General features: G+C 49.6%; 2 protein-coding genes across 2 annotated transcripts; both read right to left on the bottom strand.

Annotated features, from left to right (window-relative positions):
• Window positions 1-948: 948 nt before the first annotated feature.
• LOC130455608 (unconventional myosin-XV-like) lies at window positions 949-8724 on the bottom strand. The gene is made up of 3 exons (XM_056806323.1): window positions 7914-8724; window positions 6469-6551; window positions 949-1117 (listed from the first exon to the last, which is right to left on the bottom strand). The coding sequence occupies exons 1-3, from the start codon at window positions 8061-8063 to the stop codon at window positions 949-951; spliced, it is 402 nt and encodes a 133-aa protein (XP_056662301.1). The 5' UTR covers window positions 8064-8724.
• Window positions 8725-9466: 742 nt separating this feature from the next.
• LOC130455607 (unconventional myosin-XV-like) lies at window positions 9467-13357 on the bottom strand. The gene has a single exon (XM_056806322.1). It carries the CDS (start codon window positions 13355-13357, stop codon window positions 9467-9469), a length of 3891 nt encoding a protein of 1296 aa, XP_056662300.1.
• Between the last annotated feature and the right edge of the window lie 204 nt (window positions 13358-13561).

Below are 13561 nucleotides of genomic sequence, written 5' to 3'. Positions count from 1 at the left end.
TCTGTATCCCAAGGAGATCATAAAAAAGGAGAAAGGATCTACTTGTACAAAAATATTGACAGCAGCTCTTTTGGTGGTGGCAAACAATTGGAAATTGAAGGGTTGTCCATCAATTGGGGAATGGCTCAACAAATTGTGGTATATTGTGTTGGTGATGGAATATGATTATGAATGAAATGCAATGAAAATGAAATCAAGATGATTTCAGAAAAAGCAGGAAAGATCTGTAGGAAGTGATGCAGAGCAAAATAAGCAGAGCTAGGAGACCATTGTGCCCCAAAACAGCAATATTGTATGAAGATCAACTGTGAAAGCTTGGCTCCTCTCAGTGTTGCGATGATCTGGAACAGTCCTGAAGGACTTATGGTGGGGAATGCTATCCCCTTCCAGAGAAAGAACTATTAGAGTCGGATGGATGCAGATCAAAGCAGACTGTCTTTCACATTGGTGTATTTATGGTTTTATCTTGAAGTTTTGGTTGTGTAATAGTGTGCTCTTACAATAATGACCAATATGGAACTGTGTTTTGAAAATAAAAATAATATTAAAAAAAGATGAAGTTGTAGGAAGAGGAAAGGAGGAATGGAAGAATGAAGGAAGATGGAAGAAGAAGAAGGGGTAGTGGAACAATAGGAAGGATGGGAGGAAGGGAGGAAAGGAAGAAGGGTGGAAATGAAAGAAGAAAGGTTGGAAGGAAAAAGGGGGAAGGGAAGAAAGAAGGTCAAAGGAAGTAAAAATAAGGGAGATAAAGGGGAGGAAGGAGGAAGAGGGGGAAATAAAAGAAAAAAGGAAGGGAAGAGAAAGGAGTAAGAGAGGAAGGAGGGAGAATGGAGGAAGAAAACAGAAAGAGGAAAGAAAAAAATCTAAAGAAATAAATGTTGTATAATCATTGTGAGAAATTCAAATCATCCACTTCAATCAGGAGAGAGCAAACTCTCCTCCATCTCCCTAGGTTATTTGCTCCTGTCCCAGTTTAGGATGAATGAGGAATATCTCATCTCCCTGAAAGCAGTTTTGGATATAAAGCTTGAGCAACAAGAATGGGATACTTACATAGATGAGGTTTCGTTCAAATCTGGTTTTCAGATTGGACAACACAGCAGATTCTTGCAAGTCTCTGGAAGATTAGAGAAGAGAAAGACCATTAGGATGAGGTGAACTTTTTAAACCCTTTTTAAAACTCTTACCTTTTGCATTAGAATTTATACTAATTATCAGTTCTAAGGAAGAAGAGCAGAAAGAGCTAGGTAGTAGGGATTAAGTGACTTACATTAAAAATATATGAAATATAGCTTATCTATTTATTTATACTCATTTTACTTATTTTGTTATTTTGTTCAGAATTTATATTACTTAAGCATACTTTAAATTTAAATATAAAATATATATGTGGAACAGCTAGGTCACTTGCAGTTAAGAGGAAGCTAAGTGGTGCAGATCACATATTTAGGAAGTATCTGAGGCTAGATTTGAACTCAGAACCTCCCAGCTCTGGGCCTGACTCTCTTATCTACAGAGTCACCTAACTGCCCCACTCCCTTTCTTCCTCCTTTTAAAGAATTTTTATTTTTTCAATTACATGTATTAACAATTTTAAACACTGGTTTTCTAAAATTTTGAGTTCTAAAGTTTCTGTCTCTGTCTTTCCCTTTTCCCCTCCCTGAGATGAGTGAGTAATTTGATATAGGCTTTACATGAGCTCTCATGAAATACATATTTCCATATTGGTCTTGTGGAAGAAGACAATACAAAAAATACTAAGAAAATAAAGTGAAAATAATATACTTTGATCTGCATTCTGACTCCATCATTTCTCTCTCTGGAGGCGGATAGCATTTTCCACCATGAATCCTCTCTTGAATTGTCTTGGATCATTGTCTTGCTGACAATAGCTATCATTTGCAGTTGGTCATTGCACAATACGGGCATCCATTCCACATCGTGGGAGTTTGGGGCATGGTGCCCTGCGATCTGGACAATCTGTATACATTTTTTGGCCCTCCCTTCATGCCAGAGGAAAAAAGTCTGAATTATTTCTTTTTCTTTTATGGGGTATTTATTGTACAATTCGTGTTGGGTGTTTAGTCATAGGCTGTATAGTTTCTAAACCTTTTCTGTACCATCTGCTGCTTTTTGAGTGTCAGCTATGGCTTTTGTAAAACTCCCCCCAAATTCCCATTGAATTTCTTATGCCAACCTACAATTTTTGACACCACAACGGGAAGAGCTGCGATGTGGATGGGGTGTCAGGATTGTGATTATTGTGTACAATGTTCAGGATGAGGGGACCTGAAACATTCATGTGGCTTACTTGTTCGGGAACTAGAACTCACACTTGTGTCAATGGTTACACACTTTGGGAAGGCGCACTGTGAATGGCGACTTGGCTGGCCCGTTCTCTCTGCTGCATCCTTCTCTCCCACCTCCCGTTTCCTTGGGGAGCAGGGATTCCTGTCTGAGTTTTGGACCTTGGCAGCATTCAATCTAATGCCATGGGTTGGTCAGGGCTCAGAGGCAGGGCTGGTTTGGCAGCTAAGCTCCAAGAAGGATGGACAAGCCATGACCATGGACATTAGTTTGAATGCAAAGAGAATGGTCTGGCTAATTCTCTTCTTACAGAGACTGGCTCTTGGCTTGCTCTGTGACGGTCACATCAGGACCTCATTCTGCCACTCCAACTTTACCTTTTTCTTTTTCTTAACACTCTCTGGGCTCTTGGCTCTCCCCTGAATTTAATATATTTTTAAACTCTTACCTTTGCTCTTAGAATCAATATGAGGGACTGGATCTAAGATAGAAGAAGGGTAAGGGCTAGGCAATGGGGGCCAAGTAACTTGCCCAAGGTCACACAGCTAGGAAGTGTCTGAGGCCACATCCGAACCCAAGACCTCCTATCTTTTGGATTGGTTCTCAATCCACTGAGCCACCTAGCTGCCCCCACCCCTAAATTTAATTTTGTGCGTTACTGGCTCTGTTTCACATTGTCCCATTTCATCCCCTGGCCTAAGTAACATCCTCTCCTCCCTATCCAAATGGGACTTGAATTTCAATAACAAGAATATGAATAACAGCTAACATTAACACGAACATCCCTGTTTCAGAGCCCACTGGTAAGAGACTCTCATCATGGGTGGAGATGAAGTCCTTGCCCTGCTTGAAGGGTGAAGGACGAGTTGGCTAGGTGTGAGAGTTCTGGTTTTCGTCCAGTCTCCTCCGTGAGATGAGTGCTATCACCATTCCCATTTCAGAGATGAAGAAAGTGAGGCAGAGAGAGGTGAAGAGCTCCCTGACCAAGGCCACAGAATTAATTGGCTCATTGTTGTCCTTTATTTTTTAAGAGGAACAAAATTATATTACTGGTGACTTCTTTTGATTTGCCCATAAATCGGATTCAAGTGAGGCAGAATTGTACAAAGTCTTCCGTCTCACTCATTCTTCCCAAACCATCAAAGTCTAATGGTAGGAAAAAAGTCGAGATGATTGATGATGGCTCAGTAGACAATGGATGGTCTTGGTGTCTTCAATGTCTGACCAAGCTCTAAGCCCTCCACAGCATCTACTTTTGCTATTATTAGAACAAATTGTTTTCATCTACCCCTTCTATCAGAGGACGTCTTCACATGCCTAGAGTAGACCCCCCCCCCCACTCACCAACTAGGCCTGTTAGTTTGCTGATCTGTTGAGACAGGTTTACTGGGATGTGGCTGCTGCTCATGCTACAACTTCTTGGAGCCACAGGTGAGAGCTGGAGGGCAGGTGGACACCAGAGGAGGAAAGGAGCCCTGAAAGGGCTCAACAAGCCCTCCCACCAGAGGTACTGGTCTTCTCTGAATACCCCATACACCCACAGAGCTAGTAAATATCTGAGGAAGAATTTGAACTCAGAACTTTGCAACTCCAAGTCCAGCAATCTATTCACTTCCCCACTAGCTCACTTCAAGGTGCAGCTCAGGTCTTCTCTCCTTCATGAAGCCTCCCCTGAGTCCCTCAGCTTACTGAGCTTTTCCTCCTCTCTGCTCCTATGGGTCCTATCTGTGTCACAGAGACTCACATTTGATTTCCAAGTGTTTTATATAAGAAGTCTCTTCATGAGGATAAAAAAAGGAAACTAAAAGATGGCTTGAATCTTAGCAACAAAAACCCAAAGATCTTAGTAACTGGTTCCATCACTTCCTGGCAAACAGAGGGAGAAGAAATGGAAGCGGTGACAGATTTTATATTCCTGGACGCAAAGATCACGGCAGCCATAACAATAAGACACTTGCTCATTGGAAGGAAAACCAGAGCAAACCTGGGTAGTGCAGGAGAAAGCAGAGACATCACCTTGCCAACAAAGGTTCACGTGATCAAAGCTATGGCTTTTCCAGTAGCAATGGATGGCTTTGAGAGTTGGACTTCAAGGAAAGCTGGTGCTTCAGAACCGATGCTTCTGAATTGAGGTGCTAGAGAAGACTTGGGAGTCCCTTGGACAGCAAGGAGATCAAATCAGGCAATACTTCAAGAAATTAATTCCGACGACTCATTGGAAGGATGAACACTGAAGCTGAAGCTTAAATACTCTGGCCACACAATGAGAAGGCACAACGCATTGGAAAAGGCCCTGCTGTTGGGAAAGACTGAAGGCAAAAGGAGAAGGAGGCGGCAGAGGTAAAGATGAAGAGACAGTGTCATGGAAACAATGGACATAGACTTGGACGGACCTCAGGAGATAGTAGAGGACAGAAGGGCCTGGCATGCAGATCTGTGGGCCACAAAGAGTCAGGCGTGACTTAACGACAACAACAACAAACTAGATGGCGTATAAACTCCTTGAGGAAAGGGGCCCTGGTACATGGCAGACACTTAACATGTCATTTGTAATTGATTGGCCAATAAGCATTAATTAAATGCCTCATATGTGCTGGATACTGTGCTAAATCGGACCGCAAAGACTAAAATGAAACTCCTCCAAGAGGAGTCTGTTTTGGACATACTGAGTTTGAGATACCTATGGAACATCCAGAATGAAATGTCCAACAGGTAGGTCATGATGCTGGACTAGGGATCAGGGTCGGATCTATAGATTTGGGGATGACTTCCATGTTCAATTGTTTTCAGTCATGTCCAACTCTTCATAAACCCCATTTAGGTTTTTTTTGACAAGGATACTTGAATGGTTTGCCATTTCCTTCTCTAGCTCATTTGACAAATGAGGAAACTGAGGCAAGCAGGTTAAGTGACTTGCCCAAGGTCACATGGCTTGTAAGTATCTGAGGCCAGATTTGACCTCAAGAGGACATCGCTATATTCGAGCTTCCTGGGGAGAAGAACGTGCAAGGGCAGGATGTTCAAACCTATAGAGATGATAATTAAATCCATGGGGTATTGGTGAGATGATCAAGCGAAGAGAATGTAGAGAAAAAAGAGAAGAGGACCTAGGACAACATCTTGCGGAGTATAGCCACAGTTAAGGAACCTGGTAAATGAAAATCCACCTCATGAAAGTGAGGAGGAGTGACCAGAGAGCTAAGAAGAGAACCAGCAGAGAAGAGAAGGGGTCTAAGAGAACAAAAATAAGACCATTGGGTGAAAGTTAGAGGAACACAGATTTCGACTTAATTTAATGAAGAAAATTCTGGTAAGTGATGCCATGATGCACACGATGAAATGGTCGGCTTTACCACACAGTAAGTTCCCTGCTGCTGAAGGGGTTTAAGCAGTGGCTGTCCAAGGTGCTGTGGAGAGGACTCATACTTCACATGTGGGCTGGACTGGGTGAATCACAGAAGTGGAGAATATAAAGCTGGAAGGGAAATTAGGATTCATCTATTTCAACCCCTCATTTTACAGGTGAGTAAACTGAAGCCCAGAGAAGGCAAGTGATTTGCCCAATTGCCTCAAGGAACTTGGAATAATCAGGACTAGAACCCAGGTCTCCTGATTCCCAAGTCCAATTCTTTCCATAACAACGTGCTGCCTCCTATAATATTCTTTAAAGGGATTTTAAGATTCTGTGATGTCATTTGCACCCATTCTGTACAGGGAGAGGACCTTCCTCCCACTCCAGCTGCTGGGGCAGAACTGGATAGAACTGGAACCAAGGGTAGGCAAGGTGGGTAGCTGCTCAGAGGACATCATCTATGGGGCCATGATGTGGCACACGTTTGCATCCATTTTTTGTAATAGTAATAACCCAGTCTTTTGGTCTTGGAAAGTGCTTTCCTTATAAGAATCCTGTGAGGTCAGTAACATAAGCAATACTTTACAGGCAAGAAAACAGGCTCAAAGAAAATATACTCTCCAAGGAGCCCAAGTGTTTATTTTGTAAGGAAGATTGCATGTGTTCTAACACATCGCTATAGTCAAGCTTCCTGGGGAGAAGAACGTGCAAGGGCAGGATGTTCAAACCTGGAAAACTAAGGTGGTCGCCATACTAATGGCCAGTAACATTTCTATCTTCCCTCCCCTTCCCCCATCAAAGGCTCTCACTCCAGCTGGGTCATGTCTTCCACACCATCTTCCTCCTGCGGTACCCGGTATCGCATGGATGGCAGGTTGCGGATGGAGTGCATCTGTATGTAGGAAGAGAGGAAGACAGCTGAATTAGGCTGTGGGGTGTGAGAGGGGACTGACAGTGAGAAGGGGGTGGGGGTAAGAGAAACAGGAATGGCTCGAGATAGATCTGTTCTCCTCAGAAGGAGCTCCAAGCCCTGGAATCATGGGTTTCTGAAGGTCGGGTTAGAATGGAGCTAAGACCTGTCTTCCCATTTCAGAGACGAGAAAGTGAAGGCTGCATGGAGCAAGGGACAACCAACGTGAAGTCACCAGAAGAGGCCTGAAACAGAAACTGGGGCTCCTGAATCCCAGTGACCCTGGGGGGGAGCAGAGGGAGAAAGCAGAACAGGTCAGTGATGCTGATGGGTGTGAGCCCCAACAGGGATCGCTGAGCATGGCGAAAGGACTCTCCAGCTCCCTCGGTTAGTTGAGTTTGTGCGTGAATGGGAGAGAGAGAGAAATGGGAAGAGAGACGGCTTGAAAGAGAGATGAGAGGAGGCACAAGGAGGCCTGGCAGAATGGAAGGGAGAGGAAACTATTTTGGAGAAAGTTTATGGGAGCTGCAGAAGGGCTGAGTGTAGGAGAGACTTCAGAAAGGGGCCCAGAAGCCTTCTAAAAGACTTTAGATCGGAGAATGGAATAACGAGGAGTGAGGCGATGGAGAAAGGGGCCTTGTCTCCTTGCCTTCCAAAGTGTGGCTAAACACACACATCCCTACCTCACATGATCATACGCATGCACATGCCACATTCACATTTAAGCGAGTATAGGAATATGGAAACACGTCCACAAACTCCTACATATAACATACATGTCACATGTGGCCCCAACATGCAACAAAATGTGCACACTAGCCTCTTGACAATCCTTACATTTCATTCACATAACCTTGGCACGCATGTGTTTGCTGGCATCACGATCCTTGGCAGACACGTGTACATGGTTATTCCTTAAAGACCCCCCACTCATGCCTTGCCCATACGATGCACTTGTGTACAGGCGAGCCTGGGACAGACCAGCCCCAGACCTCTGGCCCCCAGAGCGGGCACCCCCTGTCTGACTACACCCCTCCGCCCTAGGTCATGGGGGGGGGATTTTCTTGGCAGAAGCTGACGGAGAACAGCTTCCTTCAACCCTGAGAGCAGGGGCAGGAGGAGCTCTTCCCCAGCTCTCTTCCTGGCGGTGGAGTCAGCGCCTTCCTGGCAGAGGCTGGGGAGCAGGTGGACAACATGACTTTCTCTCCCTCCCATCCACACTTCCTCAGAGGTTGCTCTTGACAAGTAGGGCACAGAGAAGAGAAAACTCCCAAACCCTTGGCCACCTGCCAGGGAGAGCCTTTTCAGCTACTGCTGCTGCTACCTAAATAATTCAGCACTCACGTATTCCAAGGTGATCAGTGCCCACCGTGGGCGCTGCCACGCATCCTTGCCCCAAAGCCACGGGCGCTTGGCACACCTATCTAGAAGAGTCGCATCAAACCCAGAACGCAGGAGCCCACGGCCTTTGGCTGATGTAGGGTGGGCCGCCATCGTAAGGAAGCCCTTCTGGGAAGCCACTGCTCCCGAACATCCGCAGCCCGACTCGGGCACTGGTCTGCCAGGAGGGAGGTGACCGGTGGGGATAGAAATAAGCTGCCTGCCTCCACCTCCCGCAGTCGTATGGCAGACGAAGGAATCAGCCCCAGGGGAGGACTCTGGTGACCATCCCTCCTCCCAGGCTAGTCCTTGCTGCCAAGAGTTGTCTGCCTTGCTGTTATTTCCTAGGCCAGGCCAGGACCGCTGGCATCACCAGCCAGGGTAGCCAAGACCATGAGGCTCCCAGAACATGATACTCAGCCTTGGGGGCTGGAGGGGAGGGGTAAGCACACTGGTTCCGAGAAGATCAGGTGGCTGCCCAGAGAGGACACCTATGACATTGTTAGATGAGGCAGCAGCCAGGCTGAGGAAAGCCCTCATTCTTGGGACACACCGAGCTCAGACCATCTCCTACCACCTAGCTAGGTGGCACCCTGGATGGAGAACTAGTCCTAGAATCAGAAAGATCTGGGCTCAGTCCTAGCTTGGACAAGTCATTTAGCCTTCGTCTGCCTCAGTTTCCTCCATTGTAAAAGGGGATAATAATCTTTGCCTCCTAAAATTGTTGTGAGGATAAAATGAAATAGCATTTATAAAATACTCTCCCAAATTTAAACCATTTAGGTAAATATTGTTATTATTACCACACAGAAGGGCACAAGTTCTCCTCCTAGAACCCTCTCTTTTGTTTCCTTTCTGACCTCATTCCCTCTAAATCTTCTTAGTTCTTTAAAGAGGAGCTTTAGTCTCGGCTCCTCCACGAAGCCTTCCCGACCACATTAGCCCGCGTTTCTTTAGCCCATTTTCTAGCACACAGGACAGGAGTTTATGACCGAATACTTGTTCCTTTCACTTGTGTGACTCTTTCCAACCCGACTGTGCCCTCTGAGAGCAGCCACCACACCTCCTCTTTTCCCCATCTTGACCAGCACAGAGCTGACCGGGTAAGAATAACGGCAATTCCTAGGTGGAAAGCCCTCTAAGATTTACAAAGTACTCTCTTCGCTGTCACTTGGAAAGGTAGGCAGTCAGTCTCCATTTTACAGATGAGAAAACTGAGATTGGGAGGGACCAACGACTAACAGGACGGCATTCATCCGTTTTATTATTTTTTAATTCTTCATTTTTTCCATTTTAGAAGGGCTGAGTATCCATTCTAGGCAGAGAGGTGGTAAGGACTAGGCAACTGGAATTAAGACCTTCCCTCTCCAGGCCTGGCATTCGATAGATCCCTGAGCCACCCAGCTGCCCCCATGATCAATTTTAGAACGAGGACTTGAATCCAGGTCTCCTGCCTCCGCAATCGCTGCCCTTTCCAGGCATCCACCTTGATGGGATTTATCTGTTTGAATGGAACTTTAAAAGGCCCCCTGCCAACTGCCCATTGGTAGAGCAGCTCCCTTATGGGAGGAGCGTCCCCCGAGGGCAGGCTCCAGTTTGGAGCGGCTCTCCCAAAGGAGAGGAGGGAAATAGCGAGTGGGGGCGGGCCGTTCCTTCGGGCCCCCTTCAAGGGCACAGACCCCGGGTCTACCTTCCAGCCCCGCCGAAGCCAGCCCTACCCCGAGCACCGTCCTTACCTTCTGCTCCCAGCGCGCCTGGACTTCCTTCTCCCGCGGCCCCCTGAAGGCATGGCATCGCAGGGACATTTCACAAGACACGTAGTGGGTCACGGTCTCTGGGGCCGCCCGGGGCCATCGTCGGAAGGTCTCGGTGGACACCGACACGTGCAGCCACTTGGACTTCTGGGTCTTGGCGAGGCCTTGCGCCGGCCCTACGGGCTGTCTGCCCGACGGCTGCTGGGGCATCGCGCTGGCCTGCTGGAAGGAGCTCATCTTCTGAACACGAGGCATGACGATCGCGAAGCGTCCGGGCCTCGAGGGACCTCGTTCTCCTTTGTCTCGGATGCCAGGAGGGCCGGCCGGGGCCAGGGACGCGGGCAGGGAAGCCCATCGGCGTGGCCTGGGCCACGTGGCCCTGGGCGGGGCAATGAGTGGGCAGGAGAAAGTGGCCCTTAGTCCCTTCGACTCCTTCATGGCCACTGGGGAGAACTCCGGGACGGAGGCTGGGGAGGGCTCAGGGAGGGAGGGTTCAAGGCCTTCCTCTTCCTCAGGCTTCGTGGGATCTTCATTGCACGATTTGGAGGCCAGGCCAGGCCCAGGGTCTTGAAGCCTACCAAGGATAACGCGGGCTGAGTCGTCCTCCCTCTCTCGGAAAACAGGAGACGGAGGATGGGCAGGGTTGGCCAGGGGATGACCGCCATGTTGGAAGAAGGGTCTGTGAAATGAAGAGGGCGGTCGGCGTCTCTTGGAGAACCCGCGCCGGCTGCCGGTCAGGCCAGGCCAAGGGGATGGTGGGCGCTGGATCGGGGGGAGGTCCACATCCCAGCTTGGTGCTAGAGGGGGGGGCAACCAAGGCGGAGGCCGCCTGCCCAGGGAGCGGCGGCTGTCCTGTCTGTGCGGTATGTCCTGCACGGCCCCGTCTCCGCCCCAGGCGCCTGGAGGCGGCTGCGGAGGGCCCCGTCTGTGCAGCGACCTTTGGAGCGGAAGATGCCGCTGGGGCTTCACGGCCTTGGTCGGAGGCTCGCTCAGCCGGTTCCAGGTGCGGGGAAGTTTCCTGGGCAGGTGAAGGGAGCGGCGCCTCAGGCTTCGGCCTGGTGGGGGCGAGGGAAGCCTCTGGCTCCCACCTCTAGGAGGGAGAGGAGGGGACCCCAAATGTGGGGAAGGAGGCCCCAAGCGGCCCAGCGATGGATTTGGGGAGGGGGGCTCCCGGAGGGAGGGGTGCCGGCTAGAGCCTTTGGCCCCCAGTGGAGGGGAGAAAGGGGGCCTTCTGGGTCTCGGGCTGTAGATCATTGGAGGAGCAGAGTGGATGGATAGCTGCGGAGAAGAGGGTCTCAGTGGGGAGCGAACCCCTGTGCCGTGGAAACTCCTAAGGGATGGCTGTGGAGAGGGAGGAAGGCGTCTAGGAGCTCTGGGGGATCCCAGGAGATCTCCGGGGGGCATGGGTCCCCTCGCAGGGGATGCTGGGAAGCCTAGAGTGCCTGGTCTCCTCAGAGATGACCGGACTGAAGGAATAGGAGTCGGGGGCCTGCTTGGGGGTCCCCCAAACCACAATGGATATGGATTAAGCTCAGGCTCTGGAAAACTGGATACAGATGGTGGCTCGATGAGACTCCACCAGCTAGACTGTGGCCTGAGGACAGGGTGTCCTGGGGGAGCCCAAGGTGCCTGATGAAGGGAAGGCTGGGGTGAGGGTGGTTCTTGGAGAGAGTCGTAGGGGGAGGATTGCTTGGGAACCGAAAGGTTCGGTAAGAAGGACCAGAGGGAAGAGCTGACATCTGGGTTCTCGGTTTTTCTCAGGGGAGGGGGAGAGATGAGGACGCTCTTCCTGGAAGGCTCCGGGGATGGAGACGAGGGAGGCCTGGCCTGGGACTTGCTGTTGTCAGTGGTAGGGCCACGGAACTTCCTCAGGGTCACTGGTGTGGCAGGGTTGTCCGGATCCATGCCTGCCAGCTTGTAGCCAAAGCGCTTGTAGGCTGCCTCTCTCACCGGTGGTCTCCGGAAGGAGCCTGTGCCCTTTTGGCGGGCACTGCCGCCATATTTGGGGATTGGTTTCTTTTCTGAAAGGGTTTTCTTTATGAACCGGGCAAGCGATGTTGCTGGTGGAGAGGGCCTGCCCAGCTCTCTGTGGAAGCCCAGGTCTCTCCTCATCCTGAAAGCCGACAGGGCTCTCTGGACATTTCGGTCCCGGGGGGACAGAAAGCCAGCGTAGAAAGGGTGGAGGTATGGAGGGTAAGGCATAGAGACGGGTGGGTATTGGTCTTCTTCCTCTTCTTCCTCCTCCTCCTGTTCATCGGTGGTGAGTGGGATGTCCAGGGAAGGAGGCAGGGGCACATCCAGCTTCTCTTTGCCAAAGATTTTCACTTGGGGTCGAGGGAAGAGGCGGAACTTCCTGATCAAGGACAACTTGGAGGTTGCTGACTTCTCCATGCCCTGCTGTTCGAAGAAGGATGTGCTGGGCGGCTTGAAGGTATAACCCTTCTGTTCAATCCCTGCTTCCTCTTCCTGTTCTCCTTCTTCCAGCTCCATGATGTCATCCATGGGGTAGGCATAGGGATTATGGGGGGATGGGATAGGAGCTTCCCAGGCATAATCAAAGGGGGGTACTTCAGGGTATGGAAAAGGGACCTCAGGGGGATAAATGGCATCCTGTCCTCCTGGGATGGGATAGTACCCTGCCTCCTCGTAAGGACTGTAAGGTCCCCAGTAATAGTTGTAGGGATAGGATGGCTCTTCATAACCCTCATAGTAACTGTAGGGTGAGTACCCAAAAGGTGGAGCATAAGGGGGTGCATAGTCATCATAGCCATAGCCAAAGCTGTAGGGAAGGTAGAGCCCATCCCCATAGTAATCATCGGGGAAGTACTCGTCATCATAGTAGCCAGGACCGTAGAAATCGTGATCGTAGTAGTCACTGTCATAATACTCATCATCGTAATATTCATAAGGGTCTCGCACAGGATAGCCGTAGTAATAGTCGCCATACTCAGGCCACTCTGATCTGTAATAGCCCCAGGGGGGGCGGTACTGTTCTTGTTCCTCATACTGATGGAGCGACTGACGGTCGTAGTAATCATCTCCTTCCCGGTAGTAGTCATAGTATTCCCCCAAATCCTGAAAGCCCTCCAGTCCGTAGAGAGACTTCCTTGAGCCAGACTGCTGGAAGGGTTCTTCTGTCTCAAAGGGAAGGAAGCCAATGGTTTCTCCTGACTCATATAAGCTTCGGCCTCTGGGGAACCTCCTCAGCCTCCCTTCTCTCCTTAGGATGTCAGCCCCTGAAGGGAACGGAAGCTTCTGAGAGCCAAAGCGAGAGCTAGAGCGATTCAGCCAGGCATCCAAGGAAGCCTGCTCACTTCCTGACTCTTCTGCCTTTTTGATGAGGAACCTTTTGGTCAGCCAGTTAATGGAGGTGGATGCTTTGCTCAGGACCTGAGCTCGGGGCTTTAGCTTCCCTCGCCCTCTTTTGCCAGGGAAACGGATCACCATAAAGGACGGCTTCTTCTCCTTCATGGCCTTCTTCCTCTTGCCTTCCCGCATTTGCGTCATCAACTTGGAGGTGGATTGGAGGACAGTCTTGGCCTTCTTCTTCCTCTTTGTCTTCTGTGGTCCTCTGTTGAGACTCCATAAGAAGTGTGAGGCGCTTCTGAACTGGCCTTTCTTGGATATCTTGGGCGTCCTATCCCGGAAGCCCATGAAAAGCCTAGAGGTACCTTTGAGACTTCTTTTGGGCTTCTCTGGTTCAGCACCCTTCTTCTTCTTCTTCTTCTTCCCCTTGTCTTCCTCCTCATCTTTGGCCATGGCTGCTCCCCTTTCTTAGTCACGTCTTGCAAAAAGGACCCTGGATTGTAAGCTCAACTCCTGGCCCGTGGTCTGGGGCTGAGGAGGGGTCTGTGTCCC

This window comes from Monodelphis domestica, chromosome 7, assembly GCF_027887165.1.
Source record: "Monodelphis domestica isolate mMonDom1 chromosome 7, mMonDom1.pri, whole genome shotgun sequence".
Classification (NCBI taxonomy): Eukaryota; Metazoa; Chordata; class Mammalia; order Didelphimorphia; family Didelphidae; genus Monodelphis; species Monodelphis domestica.
This window is presented reverse-complemented; position numbering and strand designations above follow the sequence as displayed.

Excerpts from the sequence above, each read along its gene's own strand:
- LOC130455608 (XM_056806323.1), bottom strand. The coding sequence starts at position 8,063 with ATGGCGGCCCACCCTACATCAGCCAAAGGCCGTGGGCTCCTGCGTTCT. Across the intron at positions 6,552-7,913 it reads CACTGATCACCTTGGAATAC|ATGCACTCCATCCGCAACCT; the intron begins GTGAGTGCTGAA and ends TCCTACATACAG. Across the intron at positions 1,118-6,468 it reads GAAGACATGACCCAGCTGGA|AGACTTGCAAGAATCTGCTG; the intron begins GTGAGAGCCTTT and ends CTAATCTTCCAG.
- LOC130455607 (XM_056806322.1), bottom strand. The coding sequence starts at position 13,357 with ATGGGCTTCCGGGATAGGACGCCCAAGATATCCAAGAAAGGCCAGTTC.